We start from the raw sequence: 22,254 nt of genomic DNA on the forward strand, positions 1-22,254 counted from the left end.
AGAAACAAACCCATTTAATTCTCAGATGGCCTGAGGGTGAATACATTTTCAGCAAATATTAATTTTTGGTTATCTACTCCTTTAAAAAAAAAAAAAAAAAAAAAAACAATAGGTACATGCAAAATGCATCGCTTATATTTATTTTGATAAGATATAATTAAAGTATCTGTGTTACAGTCCATATTATACATGCATGCAATAAATAATCAACAATTGCATGCAAAATTCATCTCAAAATGCATGTCAAATTCCTGGTGTTCAGCTCAAGTTCAGTCAGCACGAGACATGGAGGTTTAAATGGCCTTTGTGTATGTGTGCAGCCTACAGCAGAATGCATCATGACTACTAAGGCGAAATGCATGAAAAACAACACGCGAATCTATTAAAGCAATACATATGCATCGCACACGATGACTTATGCATCAAATGCACGCCTGTATTCACATGCAAATGCTTTAGTGTGCTAATATTTCTCACTAGCAGCGTATCAGCTGCTGATTTGACAAGCAATATCAACACAGCTGCTCTCTAACATCCCAAACAACAATAAAACCCCCTCCAGCGTCCGCGGACTCGACTCGAAAGCGCTATGTAGAGCGTATATATCTTCTCACCTCCTGCTCTGGGTCGTTTTTTGCTCTTTCTTCGCTGTTTTCTTCTCGATTCTGTCCGTTTTCTGGATTCCAGAGGCTCGGTAGTGTTTCGGCAGCGCTGGGCCGCATCTCCGCCCACTGCAGCGCGACGTGTGCCGTGATTGGCTGGATCGTACCAAAGCGTAGCCTCCCATTGGCTGACGCGTTCGATTGACGGCTCAACCGGCCTTTCGCGTTGTGTTTGTGCCTTCTACTATCACGGAAATCATAATAGTGTGTCTTCCGGTATGACATACTTTGATTGTACGTCAGCGTTTGATGGAATATGCCATATACGGTTTATATCCCAGAGTCTTCCCGTTTTTAGAACGTTTTCAGCTAAAAACGTTACAAATATAAGAAAAGCTTCCATTTAAACGACGTGGAAATATGTTCAAAGAACATAGCGTATAAATAGTTATATTTCTGAACAAAAACGGTCCATTATGCTGCTGAATTTTTCCAAAATAGTATTTATATTAATTAAAACGATCAATCAGTGCGTTATTATTTAGCCCCGCCCCTTCTCAAGCCCCGCCCCTTGTTTCTGTCATCCGGAAGTCTTGCACATTCAAATAAAACTGCTTGCTTTTTATTCCAAAATAAAGTGGATATGCGCACAGAGCGTTTTACAAGTAAGAGAGATCACACGGGTTTTATTTTATATAAAAGTTCAATACAGTTTATTGAAAAATATAGCACTCACCCCAGTGCAAGAAAATAGCTATGCACCAAACACTACATAAAAATGCAAAATACAAGTGCTAAAAATATACAATTTCAAATTTCAGAATATACAGCTCCAGTCTACGCAAACATTAGAAATAGTTGAGGTATAACTAAGGAAAACAAATAATAAAACAAAAGGTAATTATCTGCAGCCTTAGGCATTTTATTTTGCAAATTCTATAATAACTCTTACAACAAGCAAAGAACGTCAACGGGCAAAAAAGTCGATGCAATTAAATACTTCCTGAATGAGAAACTGTTGTGGGTTTGTGCGGAAAACGTTTCAAGGATTTACCTCGAAAACCTTCGACAAGTCAAGGCAGAGTAGGAGCGCTTAAAACCGGTTCCGGGATCGACTTAAAACAGCACCTGAAATGCAGATCGCGGATTGGTTTCACACGCATGACCACTGTTTGCATAACGGCAGAAGTTAGTGGAAAAATGACACTCCGTTTCTAAAGCACATACAGCAGTTAAACAGCGAAGCAAATTAACGAAACTGAAAAAAGAGGGATAATATCTATTAATTTCAGAGCGTATAAAAATTTAGTCGTTTATCAAAATGGATGAAAAAAAAAAATTTCAACGGACGTTGAATTAACGTAAATTACTATGAGGTTAGAATGAATAAATTTTTAGATTCAATTTAGTTAGTTACCAATAAAGACAGTACGATAAAAGATTAAATAAAGCCAAAATGTAAAAAGTTTGTGTGCGCTAGTAAAGCTACTGCACCTTATATTCACAGATCTTAATAGCATTTGTACAAAAGCTTGTTAACGTCATAAATTACGAAAAACTGCTGGCCAAAAAAGTTGTTGAATGATTAACGTTGCAAACATCTTTATAGTGCATAGCTAGTTCATTTAAATTTTGTTTACTTTTTACGTAAATTACTATTACGTTAAAATGAATCAATTTTTAGATTAAATTTAGTTAGTTAATCAATTTTTAGATTAAATTTAGTTAATAAATTTTTAGATTAAATTTAGTTAGTTACCAATAAAGACGTAGGGTAAGAGATTTAATAAAGCCAAAATGTAAAAAATTGTGCGCTAGTAAAGCTACTGCACCTTAAGTTCACGGATCTTAATAGCATTTGTACAAAAGTGTACGTACAGTAAGAGCATCACAAAAAACGAAACTGCTGGCCAAAAAAGTTGTTGAACGATTAATGTTGCAAACATCTTTATAGTGCATAGCTAGTTCATTTAAATTTCGTTTACTTTTTACGTAAATTACTATTAGGTTAAAATTAATCAATTTTTAGATTAAATTTAGTTACCAATAAAATCAATTTTTAGATTAAATTTAGTTAGTTAATCAATTTTTAGATTAAATTTAGTTAATAAATTTTTATTTTTAGTTTAGTTTTTTTTAGTTAATGAATTTTTATATTAGATTTAATACAGCCAAAATGTAAAAATTGTGCGCGCTAGTAAAGCTACTGCACCTTAAATTCACGGATCTTAATAGCATTTGTACGAAGGTTTGTTATAGTCATGACAAAAAAACGCTGGCCAAAAAAGTTGTTGAAAGATTAACGTTGCAAACAACTTTATAGTACATAGCTAGTTAAATTTAGTTAACGATGGTACAGTAAAAACCTTACTGCTATAGCACCTTACACTCATGGATGTTAATATTCGTATGAAGGCTTGTTAAAGACAAAGGATGGAAAAACCTGTTGGGATATAAATGTCGCAAAAATCGTAAACCGTACAGTTTTAAACTTTGTTAACGTTAATGATGGTACAGTAAAAACGTCAAATGCACAGATCATAACGCAACTGGATCATTTTAACAGGATTCTAAAGCCAGCGCTTGCACAAAAAAAATCATAATCTCAAATTACTGCTTGCGAAAAACAATTAGCCAAAATTGTAACAGCGCATAGCTAGTTCATTTGAATTTAGTTAACGCTAACGATGGTACAGTAAAACTGTTACTGCTACGGCACTTACAGATCTTAACTTTTGCACGAAGGTTTTATTAACATCATAAATGGCGAAAAAGTTGTTGGAATATTAGATAATATTATAATAGTGCATAGCTAATTCATCTACATTTAGTTAGCATTAACGGTGGTACAAATATCAAACACTAATTATAACGCAATGGGATCGTTTTAACTGGATTCTAGAGCCAGTGCTTTCGGACAAATCATCGTAATGACAAATTACTGAAAATTAAACATCGTAATAGTGCATAGATAGTTCATTTAAATGTAGTTAAAGCTAACAATAGTAAAAACGCTACTGCTACAGCACCGTTCTAAATAACATTCGTACAAAAGCTCGTTAACATCAAATGGCAAAAAAAAAACTTGGGATATTGACGTCCGTTAAATTCAGCTAACGCTAATGATGGTACAGCAAAAACGTCAAACGCACTTATGAAGCAACGGAATCGTTTTAACGGGATTCTAGAGCCAGCGTTTTCGTACAAATCAACGTAATGATAAATTGCTGAGGAAAAATTATTAATGAACATTGTAATTGTGCATAGCTATGGTTCATTGTGCTGGTGTAGGGTACAAGAAGGCAATGATACGTCACTTGAAGTGGCTATAGCTAAAACACGACTAGAATCACTTTACTTGGAAATACGAAGATCACAATTCGGAAGAAATAACTGCAACGAATAGAAGTTGAGTGGCTAGATAGAGGCAGATCACCAAACAGGGCCAAATCAAGTAGCGGTGTTCAATCAAGACGGAGGTGTTTCCATCAATCCTACAACCTGATGTATTTGTTAAATATATTAAAAAATGAAATCCATGTTTCGTTCGTCGAATTCTGTCGCGCCGCATCGCCATGCCGACAGCATCAGTGTCAACACCGTCCGCTGCTGTATCCGGGGAAGAGCTGGGTGAGAATGGCTTGGAGAGATTTGTTCACCGTCATTTGGTAGTTTTTGCCCAAATCGTGTCGGCAAGCCGGACAGGTGTAGACCTCGGCTTTGAAAGACCGCTGAAGGCATTCCTGCAAAGAGAAGAAAATCGTTAATGTCTTATTCATAAATGTACAAACTATGTGTCACATACGTAATTGCCATAAACCCTAAAAGCAGACATATTTATTTTGCTGCTAATGCGATATTATGATAGAAGTACAACATCAAGCTAATTTTCAGTTTTTATACATTTCAGAAATCAAATATTCACGTTTTTCTTTTTTTTTTTTATTTTTTTATTAATTTATATTTTTTTTTTTATTGCTTTTTTGGGGGTGTGCAAAGTATAATTAGTGAAGTGCATAAAAATAAATAACGTATAAAAAGTATAATTAAAATACTAACAAATAAAATAGTACAATTAAAACAAAAGTATAATTAAGATAAATAAAAATAAATACATATTAAAAGTATATAAAAAAAACAGTATATAAAAATAACTTATTTTAAAATAATTATATATTTAAGTATAACTAAAATATAAAGTAAAACAATTAAAATAACTAATTAAAATAAAATTAAACTAGAATACAAAATTAAGTATAATTAAAATACTATAAATAAAAAGTAATTGAAATCGAACAATTACATTTTATATAATTAATAGTTAAAATATAATTTTACTAAAAAATTACTACAAAAAAGTATAATCAAAATTAAAAATAAAGATGAAGTATAATTAAAGAATATAGAAAGCATAATTAAAATAACTAAAATATTTATTAAATATGTGAAACAAAATTATAATTAAAAGCAAGCAACTAAAATACAACTTTAAAGCATAATTAAAATGACCAACAGAACTACGATTAAAATCAAGAACTAAAATACAAAGTATAATTAAAATAAAGTATAATTAAATTAAGAATGCATGTAAAAACTTAAATTAAAAATTAATAACCAAATAAAAGGTAACTAAAATACATAGAAAAAGTTTAATTAGGTCCATCACATGCATTCAAAGGAAAACTAAATAGCTTTCAATTGTCCGTTGTTGCAATATAACACAAGTTCGTCTGTGGTTTTTTCTCTTACCCTGCAGACGTTGTGTTGGCATTCTGTGGTGATGGGTTGATAGACGACTTCTTGGCAGCAGATGCACAGGAAAACCTCCTCCACTTTGTTGATGAAGCGCTACAAGTGCGACACGAACACATTAAACCGACAATCATCCTCAGAGCACCTTAATTAGAAGACGCTGGTCTTAACATACAGGTCCGAGGTTGAGAGACGCCATGGCTTCGTCCCACAGCTTCTTGTTGAGCTCGTCGTCTTTGATCAAGGCCTTCTGCTCTTTGCTCAGTTTGTAGGCCTCCACTTTCATCTTCTTAGGCGTGCTTTTGGCCGGAGAGCTCTTCTCGTCCACTACGATTGATAAAAGCGAGGACGTTAGGGACATAACCTTGACTAAAAGATCATCAGGTTTGGTCTTTATTAAACCATGATGTTTTCACCTACCGGTCTGGGATTTCCTCTTCCTCTTGCCTTTGGTGGGCGTTTCATCAACGTCTTCCTCGTTTTTGTTCTCTTTCTCCTTTTCTTTCGCAGCCACAGCTTCCAGATAGCCTTCAGGATACTGAAGCACAGGGGAATGAGGATTAGCAAATCTCATGAAGAAATAACTATTTTGGGTGAAATCTGGCAGACTTTACCTGCATGCTGAGCCCCAGTTTCTTAATGCGCTCTTTTCCATCGCGGGTCCACGGCGCCGGTTCATCGTCGTTTCGTTTCAGCAAGTATCTCCAAACGAGGAAGCCGGACTTGCCCTTCTCTGGCCAGTACTTCACCACCTAATAAACACAGCGATTAAGGGTTTCTGCAGATATATTTAAGACTTTAAAGACCCGTTTAAGACCAATTAAAGAAAATAAGGAATAAGTTACAGAAAACAATACATCATGTTGTCCAAATGAGTTATTAGCAACACCTCAGTTAAAAAAAACTTCCAACTTATTTCAGTATCTCTGAGACACTATTATAGATTATTTACATTTTTAATTAGTTTTTATTTATTATGCATTAATTAAATTTCAAGTAATTTTTTTTAATCAGTTTCCTTAGTTTTTTTGTCAACATAGTTTAAGTTTTATTTCTTGAATTATTTTATTTTTCTTAAGTTTAATAATATAATTAAAATAATTAAATCAGTAAAAGCGCAAAATAAAACAATTAAAATAAACGTAATACACAAGTAAATAAAATACATATATGTATAATTTGAATAAAAATTATAATTAAAATTAAGCATGATTGAAAGTTTAATTTTATTTCTTGCATTATTTTATTTTTCTTATATTTAAGTTTAAATAAATCAGTAAAAAGCGCAAAATGAAACGTTTAATTAAAATAAACTTAATACATAAAAATAACTTAAATACATGTATAAATTGAATAAAATAAAAATAATTAAAATTAAGCATGAATGAAAGATTTTATTAATTTTTATTTCTTGAATTATTTTATTTTTCTTATATTTAAGCTATTTTAGTAATATAATTGAAATAATTAAATCCGTAAAAAGAGCAAAATAAAATGTATAATTAAAATACTTAAGCATGATTGAAAGAGTATAATCAAACTTTTAAAAAATAAATATATGTAACAAATACAATTCTACTAAAAGTATAGTTTAAAAAAACGAAAGTATAATTAAAATAAACTAAAATACATTGAAAATATCATTAAAATAATAATAATAAAAAAACACAACTATAGCAATTAAATTCATATAAAAAATTTATTGTGTATAATAAAATAAAACCAAAAAACACTAAAATAAATCTAGAAAGTATCATTCAAATTTATTAGTAAGCTTCAATTTCAAGGTCCATCACATGCATTCACAGGAAATGTAATTAGGACTGGAAAACAAGACAAAAATATGGAGGAAGATATTGATTGCAATGCTAAATTTAATGCCATGATGACTTCATAAATTTTAAACCTTCCTGCTCTGATTTAAGACCTTTTGAAGTCTTTAATCTGTGCAAGTGACTTTAAGAGAGGTTTAATACCTACAGAAACACTGTAAAGACCGCATGCAAACTGCCACATCACGCTTAAAACACCAGGAATCGCTCACCTTGTAAATGCCGTCGTATCGGTTGCCGTCTTCAGGACAGAACTTGCTGTGTTTGCGTCCTTTGGAGCTGCGCACGACTCTCACGGGTTTCCCAGCCTTCCAGTCTTTGGCCTCAGCGCCTTCCTTCTCGTTCACCGCCGCGTTGCAGTTCAGAGCAAGAGCCCTACAAACAACACATCAATAATAAAGCCTTAAAAACAGGAGAATTCACACAAAATCTGTTTCCAATTAATTACATCTTTAACACTTATTTTCCAGATTATTACTGAGAAGCAGTTCTGTATAAAGCTCTCTCTCTCTATCTCTCTCTCTATATATATATATATATATATAAGTAATAATTCCACACGATTTAAAAGCAATGATCCAACTACATGTTATTTATTAAATGTGTTAAAAACAGACAGATGATTGCATTTTTAAATGTTTCTAACCTCAGTTTGCGTCGCTCAGGGTATAAATAAAAATAAAAAAAATAAAAAAATTTTGGTTAAATAACTAATCATCGGATTATGATAAAAAATGTGAATGTTTTATACAATAAAAAATATATATAATTCCGTTTAAGTGTGTTTAAAAAAAAAAATTATAACTCATATTTCCTTTGGTTCAGTGTACATCACTAATATAATAAAAAAATAATAATATTGAACTTTGATATTAAAGCTATAATTCAATTAATTGTGTTTGTTATTAAATGTTAAAACTTATTTTTCCTTGTTGCATCCTTTTTAATAATAAAACTAATACTTTTTAGTGTTTCCATGATTATAAAAGGCCTATAAAAAAAAAAAAATCTAGTATTATTTACTATTAAATTAATAATGGAGACTAATAAATAATTTAATAAATAAATTTAATGTATTTGTTTTAAATAAAACTAATACTTACATTACTAATACTTTAAAAAATGATTAAACTATCTAAATTTTATAATTATTCTTAATAATAAAACTAGTACTTTTTAGGGTTTCCATTTATAGAAGAAAAAAACTAGTTTTACTCAATTATTAAACTAATAATGGAAAAATAGTTATAATAAATTAAAACTGTTTTAGTTATTAAATGTTAAAACTTATTTTTCTTTGTTTTGTATGGTTCAGTGTACAATAATTCTCATTATTACTATTAATAATCATTATTTTATATTATATTTCTGTCTGAATACTGGTTTATCGTAGCATCACGTAAGTTTTACGACTGACCTGTTCATGTTGGTGAGCTTCTGATCGCAGGACTGCTCGGCCGTCCTCTTGTTTCCTGAGAGGTCACGACCCCCGGAGCCCGTGTAGGTGAACTCATTACCATCGTCCTGATAAAGACAGAGTCACAGGTAAACAGAGGAAGGGAAGAACTTCTCAAAGGATGGTTTGGGGCGAGTATCTGCAGACGTACCACATCGTCTTCATAGCCTCCGGCAAGAACCAGTGAATAAGCGCCGTCATTACTTCTGCCGTGAATCCCAGCGACGTGAGGCCTGTGAATGCCGGACTCACTCACCTGAGCATCAGAAACACAACAAGATCACATGCATCTCCAGCACCTGTCCACATTCATGACAATCGGGAGAAAACAGGGCTCACACTAATTTAATTTACATGATTACTGGACTTTCATTATATAAATATTCTTAACCAACGCATTATTTGTGCAGTTAAAGAAAACACTAATAAAAGAACATTTTAATATGCAAATATACTTAAATATGTAATTTTTTCTTTGTTTATAATAAGTCCATTTAAAACAATTGTTTAAATTACATCAATTATTTTTATATTAAATATGTAGTATAAAAAGATTTAAATTTTATGATAAAACGGTTATCAAATAAATTATTAGCTTTATACAATTTTACAGAAATGTGTGACAAACACTATGTAATTGTTTTAAACATCTTTATAAACAAAACTTTAAATGCATAATAAATTATAAAAAAAAGTTAATTATGAAGTTTGTAGAAATAAATCATTTTGATAAGATTGGAAAAACTATTTTACGTTTTATTTTGCATAGTTTACTAGATTTATTCCATTATTAAACTAATAATGGAAACTATAATTTATTAAAAAAAAATTTAATTTACATTAAAATAAAACTAATACTGATACTACTAATACTGATAATGGAAACCGTAATTAAACTATAAAAAATATAATTTTTTAAATAATAAAACTAATGCTTTTTAGGGTTTCCATGATTATAGGCCTATAAAAATCTAGAATTATTTACTATTAAACTAATATTGGAAACTACAATTTAATAAATGTATTTTTTTTAATATAAAAAAAATACTTATACTACTAATACGAATAATAGAAACTAATTAAACCATCTAAATTTTATAATTATTCTTTTATTTTATTTTATTTATAAGAGGCCTAAAAAAATTATATATATATAAAAATATATATAATATAATATATAATATATATATATACACATACACACACAATACATATATATATATATATATATATTTTTTTTTTTTTTTTTTTTTTTTTAATTAATTATTGATATTTTATTTTATAAAAAAAAAATTAATTTGCTTTTTCAAAATAAAACTAATATTGATACTTTTTTTCATTAAACTAAAAAATATATATATTTTTATAATAATAAAACTAATGCTTTTTAGGGTTTCCATGATTATAGAAGGCCTATATAAATCTAGTATTATTTACTATTAAACTAATATTAGAAACTATAATTTAATAAATGTATTTAATATAAAACTTATACTACTAATACTAATAATAGAAACTAATTGAACCATGTAAATTTTATAATTATTCTTTTATTTTATTTGATTTATAAGGAAAAAAAAAGAAAAAAAATATATAATTTTTTTTCTTTTTTTTTCTTAGTTTTACGGCGTTATTAAACTATTAATGGAAACTATAAATGAAAAAAATTATAAAAAGTTTTATAATTCTAGGGTTTCTAGGGTTTGTGATCATAAACAGGATAAACTCGAGCAGATCAGAGATGCCCACCTGCACTCTAAATTTCCACAGCGTTCCCACTGGGACTCCGGGAACAGGGCCGTAATGGTTGGAGGGAACGATGGTGCACTGTTTAGTGCGGCCGACACACGCCATACCCTGCCAAACGAGACACCAGGCTCATAAACACTTCATCTGAACCAATCCCACACCTGTGTTTGCTCGTCTGAAACGCACCTTCCCCCAGTCCCTCTGACTGGACGAGCTCGCCGACGCCATCTTGGCCTTCTTCTTGCTTTCCTTCAGCTTCTCTCCAGCCAGAACCACCTCGCTGGCATCATTACGGCATTCAGGACAATACCTGCGAAAAAATACATTTATAGTGGAATCGACACGTTTTAAATATTATATATATATATATATATATATATATATATATATATATATATATATATATATATATATATATTTATTAGATTTGGTCATTGAAAATATGCGCAATGGTTTCATGAGAAATTAACGCAAAATTTGTTTCATTAACTGAAGGCAAAAACTTAATATAATGTAGTTTTACAAACATTTTACACATTTATTTTGCCAGAAGGTTGTTGGTTCAAATCTCTCAAGAGTCGATTTATTGTTGCTTTGAATGAACGTATTAGATAAATGACGAGCAATAAGTGGAGAAATCGTCACAAGAATGGTTTTATGAACACTTTGAGTGATTTACACAAATTTCATCAATTTACAAACGATAAGAGATTGTAACACCAAACTATCTGATTGTTTTAAATACTTTTAATGTTTAAATACTGTATAAACAAAATTGCATGCAAATGTTAACCATGAACATTTTTCTTCATTAAACAATTAAATTAAGTTTGTAGATAAATTTGAGACAAACCTCGCGAACATGAAAACAGAGCTAAAGCTAACAAGTTTTTTTATATTTTGGCAGGTTTTTGGTTCAAATCCCTCAAAAGTCGATTTTTTGTTGCTTTGGAGAAATGTATTAGATAAATGATGAATAATTGGTTACGGAGAAATCGTTTACCAGTCCTTGTCGCAAGAATGATTTTATGAACACTTACACAAATTCAACGTTTTTGTAGTTATTTTGGTTTTTTGTTTAATTAATCTATTTAATTAATTTTGATATTTATTTTTTGTATTAGTTTACTGTATGATAAGAGTTAGTTAACTAATGAATTTTTTTCTTCATTATACAATTAAAATATTTAAGTTTGTAATTTAATTTACAAAAACCTCAAGCATGAAACCACAGCTAAAGCTAACAAGTTTGATTTTGACAAGGTTGTTGTTTCAAATCCCTTAAGAGTATTTATTGTTGCTTTGGATGAACATATTTGATAAATGAGTAATTAGTGATGCAGAACTTGTTTACTAGTCTTTTGCGAGAATGTTTTTACAAACACTTTGTACAATTTTATTTATTCAATTTTAGAGCCTAGTGTAATCTATGTAAGTCTAATCCATGTATCAAAGTGGACTACAGTGAACTTTTCCTTCATTATACAGTTGAAATATTTAAGTTTGTAGCTAAATTTAAGAGACCGGTTGTTGGTTCAAATCCCTCAAGAGTCAATTTATTGTTAGAGTGGAAGAATGTATTAAAATGAGTAATTAATGACGGAGAATTAATTTACCAGTCTTCGTCACATGAATGGTTTTACGAACAGCTTACAAGCGATTTACACAAATTCAGCCAATTTACAAATGATATTAGAGATTGTTACACACTAAGCTATGTATTTGTTTTAAACATCTTTAATATATTTAAATATTGTATAAACAAATTTTATGGAAATTGTAACGAACTTAATTTATTATACAAACCAAAAGTTCGTAGATAAATTTGCAAAACTTTGCGAGTTTTTTGAGGTCACCAGAAGGTTGTTGGTTCAAATCCCACAAGAGTCAATTTAATGTAAACTTTGGAAGAACGTATTAAATGAGTAATTAGTGACAGAACCGATTTACCAGTCTTCGTTACAAGAAGACGTTTTACCAAATAGTTTACGAGTGATTAACACAAATTCAGCAATTTACAAATGACATTAGAGATTGTTACACTAAGCTATGTAATTGTTTTTAAATATCTTTAATATTTAAATCTTGTATGAACAAATTTGTATGGAAAATGTTAACTACAACAAACTTTCTTCATAATACAATTAAAATACTTTAGTTCGTAGATAAATTTGAGACAAACTTTGCAAGTTTTTTGACGTCACCAGAAAGTTGTTGGTTCAAATCCCTTAAAATTCAATTTATTGTTACTTTGGAAGAATGTATTAAACGAGTCATTAGTGACGGAGATTTAATTTACCAGTCTTCGTTACAAGAATGGTTTTACGAACAGTTTATGAGCGATTTACACAAATTCAGCAATTTACAAATGATATTAGAGATTGTTACACTAAGCTACGTAATAGTTTTAAATATCTTTAATATTTAAATCTTGTATAAACAAATTTGTATGGAAATGTTAACTGTAACGAACTTAATTTATTATACAAACCAAAAGTTCGTAGATAAATTTGCAAAACTTTGCGAGTTTTTTGAGGTCACCAGAAGGTTGTTGGTTCAAATCCCACAAGAGTCAATTTATTGTTACTTTGGAAGAACATATTAAATGAGTAATTAGTGACAGAACTAATTTACCAGTCTTCGTTACAAGACGACGTTTTACGAACAGTTTACGAGCGATTTACACAAATTCAGCAATTTACAAATTATATTAGAGATTGTTATACTATGCTACGTAATAGTTTTAAATATCTTTAACATTTAAATCTTGTATGAACAAATTTGTATGGAAAATGTTAACTACAACAAACTTTCTTCATAATACAAATAAAATACTTTAGTTCGTAGATAAATTTGAGACAAACTTTGCGAGTTTTTTTGACGTCACCAGAAGGTTTTTGGTTCAAATCCCTCAAGTGTTGATTTGTCGCTGCTTTGGACAGAACTTTTAGATAAACTCGTTTACCAGTCCTCGTCTTCAGGGATGGTGGTGAGCGGCGGGTTCAAGCAGTAGGTGTGAAAAGCCATATCGCATTCGTCGCACAGCAGCTGTTTGTCGGGATCCTGCTTCACGCCACAAACGTGACAGTTGCATATGCGGCAGTTCTTCTTCGGGTCGTCTTTGCAGACCTTGCACTCGGGTCCGTTCGACCCTGATTTGACAGAAACGAGGCACCTTATAGTTTGCGCTCAACATACTGAGTCCGAATGCCGCAAAATTTAAATGTAGGTTAGAAACGACACAAAAAAGTCAGACTCACTCTTGAGAGGGCTGTCAGAAGAGGCACCTGGACCCTCCGAACTTCCCGGCTCCTCGATCTTGTAGATTTCGGTCACGAACATGATGCGACAGTCGTTGAGAGAATCCCCAGCATCTCTTCAGAAAGTGTGGAAAAAAAAAATTTTTGAGATGAAAAGTAAGTCATTTATGGTGGAAAGCAATGCATTTTTAGTTGTATGATTTGATTTTTAGATATTTGATTTGTTGGTTAGTAATTTGTTAGTTGGGTTTTTTTGTGATGAAGGTTACAAGTTCTATAAAAAGTGGCTTTACAAACATTTTACATATTCTTGCATAATTTTTAAATACTTTGAGGGAGGTGCACAAATCTACAAATGATTGTATAGCTTAATGTAACAAATTTGTAATATTTATTATACAACCAACTTAAATGAAAAACTATTTTAATTGTATAAATAATTACATTTCTAGATAAATAATTACAAACTTTGTGAACAAATCATCAGAAAGGAAAAAGGCCATCAAGACCATCTATAATGGAATATACAATTTTAATAGGATTTCATGAGCAATTAACATGAAATTAGTTTAAAAACACACTGCGCAAAAAGTAGTTTGACATTTTTGCATAAGAATTGTTTTATGAACACTTTGAGAGATTTACAAATGAATTTATAGTCGTGTGACAAACGCTATAATTGTTTTAAATATATTTAGATATTTTTAAATGTGATTTTAATTGTATAATAAAACATCTGTCATAATTACAATATTTTAATTATATATAGCTAGAATAAATATTGTAATTAAACTTTGTTCATTATACATTTAAAATTATTATTTTGCAGAGAACACAAAATGTAAAAGAATCTTGTGAGCAAATCAACAGAAAAAAAATGCAAATTAGTTCTGCTAACTGAAAGTGATGCCTCACGTAAAAAGTGCTTTGATAAACATTCCTTTTCACCATTACACTTTACAAGAGATTTAAACATTTGATAATTTAAAAATAATTTGAAGCCTAAACCACACTATATAATTGTTTTAAATCTCTTGAACCATACACTTTAATTGCACAGTAAAACTTCATAAGTTTATAATTAACTACGCATTCAAAATCATTAAGTTTGTAAATAATTCAAATATGTGACCCTGGACAACAAAACCAGTCATAAGTGTCAATTTTTCTGAATAAATAAGCTTTCCATTGATGTATGGTTTGTTAGGAGGACAATATTTGGCCGAGATACAACTATTTGAAAATCTGGAATCTGAGGGTGCAAAAAAGAAAAAAAAAATCCAAATTTGAGAAAATCACCTTTAAAGTTGTCCAAATGAAGTTCTAAGCAATGTATATTACTAATCAAAAAACTAAGGTTTTAATATATCTATGGTAGGAAATTTTAAAAATATCTTCATGGAACATGATCTTTACTTAATATCCTAATGATTTTTCGCATAAAAGAAAAATCAATAATTTTGACTCATACAATGTATTTTTGGCTATTGCTACAAATAAACCCCAGCAACTTAAGACTGCTTTTGTGTGTCCAGGGTCACATATGATAAACTCATATTAGACCAATAAAAGAAAATGGTCAGCAAGACATTTATAGTGGAATAGACCATTTTTAATTAGATTTCCTCATCGAACAAGACAATTTCCTTAAGAACAAGCAATTAATGCAAATACGTTCCACTAACCGAACACGACTACACAAGTAAAATGTTGGTCAAACCACACTTGCATTTGTTCTTGCGCAATAACATTTTTTCGACATGGTTTGGCTAAAAGCTTGGCTTAAGGAAGTGCAAAAGATGCTATTTCAAACAATCTTGGTAACCAAAGAGTTCATGTTAGCTTTTGACTTCCATAGTATTTTTTCCATACTACGGAAGACAATTACTAACGTTAACTGTTTGGTTACCAAAAAATCTCAAAATATCTTCTTTTGTAGGGATGTAATGATTAACTGCGAGGCGCTTAAAAAACGATTCAAATGTGTCTCGGTTGAGATGCCAAACAAATCGTGATTCATTTAGGGGTAGGACTTTATATGAATGTATATCTGAGGGGAACTTACTGTCTTTAGAAAAGTTTAGATGGTATTTTGTCTTTTCATCTTCCCTCTGAACAATGCATATTAAAGTTCATAAGTGCAGCTGGTTTGTTTACAGCAGTAACCAAGGAAACGCTTTAAGCGCCACCTGCTGGCAGAGAGTGTATCTGCGTCTCGTTCAGCTCGTCTGCTGTTTCGGTTTCATGCTCATATTTTTTTATGTATAGTTTCACAAACCTGAAGCCCAATCAATCTGTTTTTGCTTCAAATTTCGAAATTATACAATCTAATTTAGATTTAAAACTGCTCATGTTGCATGTATGCAGCATCTTTATTTGGATCATGATTAAAATGCAGTGGTTGCCTCTCATTTTAAATGGAAAAAGCACAGATAAAGCCTTATTTTGTTTATATGAAGAGATTTCTTTTATTTGTGTTACTTATTTAATTTGGGTTTGTTTTAAAATTTAAATGTAGCTTTGTTATTTACATTATATTTAAATTTAGTTATTTAGCAGACGCTTTTATTCAAAGTGACAGTGAAATGAGGACAATAGAAGCAATCAAAACCAACAAAAGTGCAATAATATGCAAGTGCTATATTAGTATATCATTATAGTGTTCACAAAGAAATGTGCAGCATTTTGTCCAAGCAATAATAAAAGGATGCATTTAATTTATAATTTGCCTTAAATCTCATTTTGTTAAAAGAAATTGTGAATCCAATCATTACATCCCTATTCTTTTGCGTTTAACAGAATAAAGGAGCTCATCTGGAACAAGTGGATGAGTAAATGAGAGGTTTTTAATTTTTTTAGGTGAACCATCCCTTTAAAAAGTCTAAACGTCGCCTTACCCAAGCAGGATCTTGCCGTAAACCTCGCGCTGAGTGCGCTTTTCTCTCTTCCTCTGGATCTCGGCGTCGTACCAGTAGCCGCGCTCCTTGGGCTCGTCGGGGTTGTAGTTCACCATCACGATCATGCCCTGCTCCAGCTGGTGCCACTGGTAGACGGTGCGCGCCCGCGGACGGACATCTTTCCCACGCAGCTGCACCATGCCATTCTCAGGGTAACTGCACAGAGCAAACGCACGCGATTAGCATTCACTGGCGTGGGATGTTAAAACAGACCGTCTTTGATGAACGGCTTAAGATGCAGATGAAAGGAAAGACTGAAACTTGGAGACGTTAGCAGCTGCATGAAGCGCTCAATGAATCCAGGTGTTCAACGTGATAAAATCTGCTCAAATTTGGAGGGAAAAAACCCTATATTTTGTAGATCACTTCAGCGAGTTTGGAAAAGACAAAGTCAAGTATGTTTGTTGTTAGTAACCTTAAACCTACTCCCAAAGATTCTCCTTCAAGTCAATTCAACCTTAAAATCAGGCCGTAAAAACATCTGACTGAAAGTGACTTGAGATTCAGAAAGTGAATCATCTGTTAACTTTGATTCAAAATCTTAATGAATCTTAATTTCTCATGACTCACTGATTCATTTAAGATTTTTGATTCAGATTCATTTGGGCATAGTTACGTTATAAAGTCCATTTTGCTTACCGAAAGATTCTCTAAATGCTGATTTTTTAAATTACATGGTTTTAAATCAATAACTCATCTTTGTACCATTTTCTAAAGGAATCGGCTCACAGGATCTTGCCATTATTTTGTTGTAAAATTAAAAACATGATTCTTTTGCATCGGAGCAGAAGATTCACAATCAGGATCAGTGTGATATTTACAGTAACTAAACATTTAGACTCACTCTTCGTATTTGACGTGGTAAATGATCTCCTCTTCCCCATCAGTGCCTCCGTCTTCATCCGAAGACTTTGTCGTTTTTGTCACATTGATGATCTGCGCCTCGAACCAGGCACCCATGTTTAAGTCTCGAGCGTCCACGAACTCATTTATCTGAAAAAAAGTTTACAAATCACATTTACTATCTGATGGGGGAAAAGCCAGCAAGAGGTTTGTAGTGGAATCGATATGATGCAAATCGAATGCAACAATCTGCCAAAAAGAAATTAAAAGTTTGAGCAATTAAGTCATTTTTTTGTAAGTTGTCGCATTTGCTTTTTTTGTTGTTTTTGTGTAAAAAGTGACTAACAAATATTAAACATTAGTTTGGATACATTAGAATGGTTTTACAAACGCTTTATGACTGATTTACACAAATATGACAATTTAGAAATTATTTTATAGCCTAGCGTAACAACAAAAAAAAAATTTAATATATTTAAAATATTTAGATACTGAAAAATTATTTCTTTTTTGTAAATCACTTTGGATAAAAGCGTCTGCTAAATGTACTGTATAACTTTAAATATAACAAACAACACTTTACTGTAAAAACTACAATATTAAAATGAATTGTTCATTTACAAAGCGTTTGTTACGCTAGGATCTAAACGTAATGATTTTAATTGTATAAATATCTAATATTTAGATATTACAAACAAAACATTCACTATTCCAAAACAAAGAAACAAAGTTTGTTCATTACACCATTAAAATCTTTACGTTTGTAGATCATTTAAAAATAAAAGAGAAACTAAGCAAGCAAAACGTCGAAACGAAACGGCCAACAAGATGTTTATAGTGGAATTAACCATTTATAATAAGCGCACCGAATGCAACAATTTCCGCAAGAATAGTTTCATGTGCAATTAATGCAACAACTTATGTAAAGTGATTTTACAAACTTTTTTTTTTTTTGCAAGAACTAATAATAATTTTAAGAGCCTAGTGTAACAAAAAAATATATAATTATTTAAATATATTTAATTTATATAAATATTCCAAACAAAACATTTTAAGAGTATTATACAAAAATTATAAAGCTAATTAAAATGAACGTGTTTATTATATAATTAATATCACTTGAGGCCAACGAGATGTTTATAGTGGAATCGACACTTTGTTTATCGGACGTGACGTGGTTTCTAATAAATCAATGATTTCCTCACCTTGTAAAAGCCAAAGCCAGGGTCGATGAGGTCCGGCGTGTCGGTCTGGCCCGAGGTCCCGGCGCTCTGGCCGTCGCTCTCGCCGTGCGTGGAGCTCTTATCCGACTCGCTCTGGGCCGATCCGCAGCCGGAGTCTGAGTCGGACAGCTCGGCCTCTTTGTCCTTCGGCAGCGGTGCCTGACGCACCAGAAGCTGCACAATGTCGTTTAACCCCACGTTATAGTCGAAGAGCGTGTGACTGTCTTCCATCTATCAAGGCCAAAGACAACTTTATAACAACACCACCACAAAATAATGGTACGTTTTTTAATCCCCTCATCAATTTAAAGGGATAGTTCACCCAAAAATGACTTCCATAGTATTTTTTTTCCCCTACTGTGGAAGTCAATGGGAACCACCAACTGTTTGATTACCAGCAATCTTCAAAATATCTTTTATGTTCAACACAAGAAAGTCAATACAATGTCAGTGAAGTCAATGCAATGTCAATGAAGACAGAATTTTCATTTTTGGGTGAACTATCCCTTTAAGCCAGATAAACCCAATCCCTGCCCACATTAGAGAAGTAAAACGGCTTTTGAATGCCTCACGTCACCTGTTTGCCCCTGTAAAAGAGTCGCTGCCTCTGGGGTTCGATACTGAAGAGCTCGGCGATCTTCACACGCAGCTCGTCCACCTTGGTGAGCTTGGACAGGGAGTCGACCCGATGGGTCTCCTTGCCATCCATAGTGCGCACCTGGATCCACATGGCGGCAAACCTGCAACGAGCGACGTCAGCGAGTGAGATTGTTTCCCGCCTTGCTTTTTATAGTTCAGACAATGGCTCCGAGCCAAGACCTTCAAACGAGCAGGAAAAAGGTGTTCGTTTCACAGTGACGTGAGCAACACGGGCAGCTTTTTCCTCATTCGTCTCCTCCGGCACTTTTAGGGTTGATAACTCTGAGAAGCTGCTTTAAAGCAATCGGTTACTTTACGACTTTATGTAGAGTTGCGTTACCTTTACAAAAAAAAAAAAACACACATTAGCATGATACAGTGATGCTACCGAATGGTAAAACCCAAGGTACTTTTCTTTCAACACCATTTGACCAATATTTTCCATTAGTTTTCCAATTTAACGAATGTCCGAATATGGAGTATGTAAATCATGAGAATAAATGATTACAGTATTTATTTACAATGGTATTACAAACACACGCCAAAGAACACTATTGTTGTAAATGGTTTTTTTAAGGTGTTTTATTGAATGAATGTGTTTTTTTTTTGGTTGGTGCACTGAAAAAATGGATTTATTTTAGCACATGCCCAAAAAACATGTTATTACCAAGGTATGTGCCCAAAAAACTTGTTAATATCAAGGTACGTGCCCAAAAAACATGATATTACCATGGTGCATTCCCCAAAAACATGGCTTTACCATGGCACATGCCCAAAAAACATGTTATTACCAAGGTATGCGCCCAAAAAAATGGTATTATCAAGGTATGTGCCCAAAAAAACATGGTTTTACCAAGGTACGTGCCCAAAAAAACTTGGTAATATCAAGGTACGTGCCCAAAAAACATGGTATTACCATGGTGCATGCCCAAAATACATTGCTTTACCATGGCGTATGCCCAAAAAACATGGTTTTACCAAGGTATGTGCCTAAAAAAAACTTATCAAGGTATGTGCCCAAAAAACTTCGTTTTATCAATGTACGTGCCCAAAAAAAACATGGTACTACCATGGTGCATGCCCAAAATACGTGGCTTTACCATGGCGCATTCCCAAAAAACATGGTTTTACCAAGGTATGTGCCAAAAAAACTTGGTATTATCAAGGTACGTGTCCAAAAAACATGGTTTTACCAAGGTATGTACCAAAACAACATGACATTACCAATGGTACAAACCATGGTATCACCATGCTACCCATCAAGATTCAATTTCAGATTGGCGTGAGAGCTTATTCTCCATTCCTACGGGTGAAGTAGTGTATAATAGCGTTTAAAAAAAAAACCCTTGTTGACATCTCAGCTAACCAAACCAAACAAATCAAACCAAGCCTGTTATTGGCGGAAATAGACGGAAAATAGCCCCCTAACGTCACTCAATGGCACTGCAGTACGTGAAATAACAGTCTTTATGTTGTCGACTTCAAACCAACAACAGGAAGCTGGAATGAGCCTTGACCTTCAGAAATGAGTCCACTTGAGGTTTATTTGTAGGAATCAGTGAGTTCAAACGGGAATGAACGCAAATCGCGTTGATTTAATCAAGGGGTTGTGCTGCTCATGACGTGGGTGGTCCTGAATCAAAAACAGACACTTAAATGACAAATATAAACTAGGACCAATTGAAAATGAGTGGAATTACTAAACATGTATCATTTTAATAACACATAATGAGTTACCGAAACACAAACTCATTCAGAATTCCTACATTACTCAAATTACACCCACACAAACACTTTCCTGTCTGTTATGGTCATGTTTTGAACTGTTGTGCACAAATACGCTTTTTTATTTCAGAATTCAAGACATTCATAAGAAATTTAATAGCAAAAAAAATCGCATTACCCTCACAATTAGACTTAATTTCAGGGTATTCGGCCAATATAAAATAAATTCAAAGACAAAGACAGAAAGTCAAAGACAGGAATTTGTGAAAAGCGCAAAATATTCAATAAATATTAGCATGCACATGATAAAAATGCAAGTTTATTAATATTTAGATAGTAAAATAAGGCGCGTCCGCACGGTTTCATAGACAATACCTTTAAATAAAAACCGAAACTGGTTTTAAAAACGGATCTTTACCTGTAAACTTCCTCTTGGGAACAGAAGACGTGATTTTAATTCAATAAACGCGCTAAAAGTGTGAAAACGCTGCACTTTTGTTACAGTTCAACCCCGACGCGAAACACACTGAACCTGGGTCTCGAATCAATAAAAGTGTTCAACAACGTGTTTCCCCTCCCGCCGCGGGCACGGCGCGCCGCTGATTGGCGGAGCGGAGTTTCGAGCCGCTCGCTGATTGGTCGGGCCGCGCGTCACTTACGCGCGTTGCCGGAGCTTAGGCTCAGCGCGCGAAACCCTGCTCTCGTTGTCGCACATGCTCGCCTCTGCTGTAATCTCGCGAAATCTGGCGGCAAATTACATAATAAAAGCACACGTTAAAAGTATCACTTATTTTTAATAAATATATAATTAGCATGTGTTTACTAAATCTAAGTAAAATAAAATATGTCAGTATATACTGAGCATCAAGTGATCAATACGCGAACGATTAATTTATTTAATTAATGATATAAACGTTGCTCTTAATATTGAATCTTAATGTAAATTATTGTTAATAATAAAAAAAATGGATATTAAAATCACACATGGAAAAGTCACGATTATTAATGTTATTTACAATTTAAATAGCAAAATACGAAGTAATTGCAGGAGCATATAGGATATAAACAGTAGCAAATAATTTTAATTTATTTTAAAACTAGCGTGAAGGAAAGAGTTTTATTTATGCATAATGTACTATTGTTAAATCGTCTGAAGACAAAAACTGTAATGCCTGCCTTTGACTATCACGTTGTTAAATTTGGTGTCTTTATGCAA

At 32.3% G+C, this 22,254-nt stretch overlaps 2 protein-coding genes across 3 annotated transcripts in view; both read right to left on the minus strand.

Moving 5' to 3' along the window:
• The window catches only part of LOC109066573 (lysine-specific demethylase 4B-like), a 57,260-nt gene extending 56,462 nt beyond the window's left edge, over window positions 1-798 (minus strand). Inside the window, exon 1 of the mRNA XM_042712284.1 lies at window positions 615-798. The gene's annotated coding sequence lies outside the window, so the exon portion shown is untranslated. The remainder of the gene's footprint in view (window positions 1-614) is intronic.
• Window positions 799-2,766: 1,968 nt separating this feature from the next.
• Window positions 2,767-21,611, minus strand: LOC109066571 (E3 ubiquitin-protein ligase UHRF1). Of its 2 annotated transcripts, XM_042711641.1 has the most exons (18): window positions 21,457-21,589; window positions 19,494-19,653; window positions 19,252-19,414; window positions 18,657-18,905; window positions 17,453-17,601; window positions 16,549-16,764; window positions 13,652-13,767; window positions 13,357-13,543; window positions 10,578-10,701; window positions 10,392-10,499; window positions 8,794-8,898; window positions 8,604-8,710; window positions 7,399-7,561; window positions 5,969-6,106; window positions 5,775-5,892; window positions 5,530-5,681; window positions 5,352-5,450; window positions 2,767-4,345 (listed from the first exon to the last, which is right to left on the minus strand). In XM_042711641.1, the coding sequence occupies exons 3-18, from the start codon at window positions 19,402-19,404 to the stop codon at window positions 4,196-4,198; spliced, it is 2,334 nt and encodes a 777-aa protein (XP_042567575.1). In that variant the 5' UTR covers window positions 19,405-19,414; window positions 19,494-19,653; window positions 21,457-21,589; the 3' UTR covers window positions 2,767-4,195. The 2 variants fall into 2 exon arrangements, with proteins under 2 accessions (XP_042567575.1, XP_018939143.1); XM_019083598.2 differs by lacking the exon at window positions 19,494-19,653 and having other exon boundaries at window positions 21,457-21,611.
• Between the last annotated feature and the right edge of the window lie 643 nt (window positions 21,612-22,254).

The sequence above is a fragment of the Cyprinus carpio genome, chromosome A22 (genome assembly GCF_018340385.1).
Source record: "Cyprinus carpio isolate SPL01 chromosome A22, ASM1834038v1, whole genome shotgun sequence".
Taxonomy (NCBI): domain Eukaryota; kingdom Metazoa; phylum Chordata; class Actinopteri; order Cypriniformes; family Cyprinidae; genus Cyprinus; species Cyprinus carpio.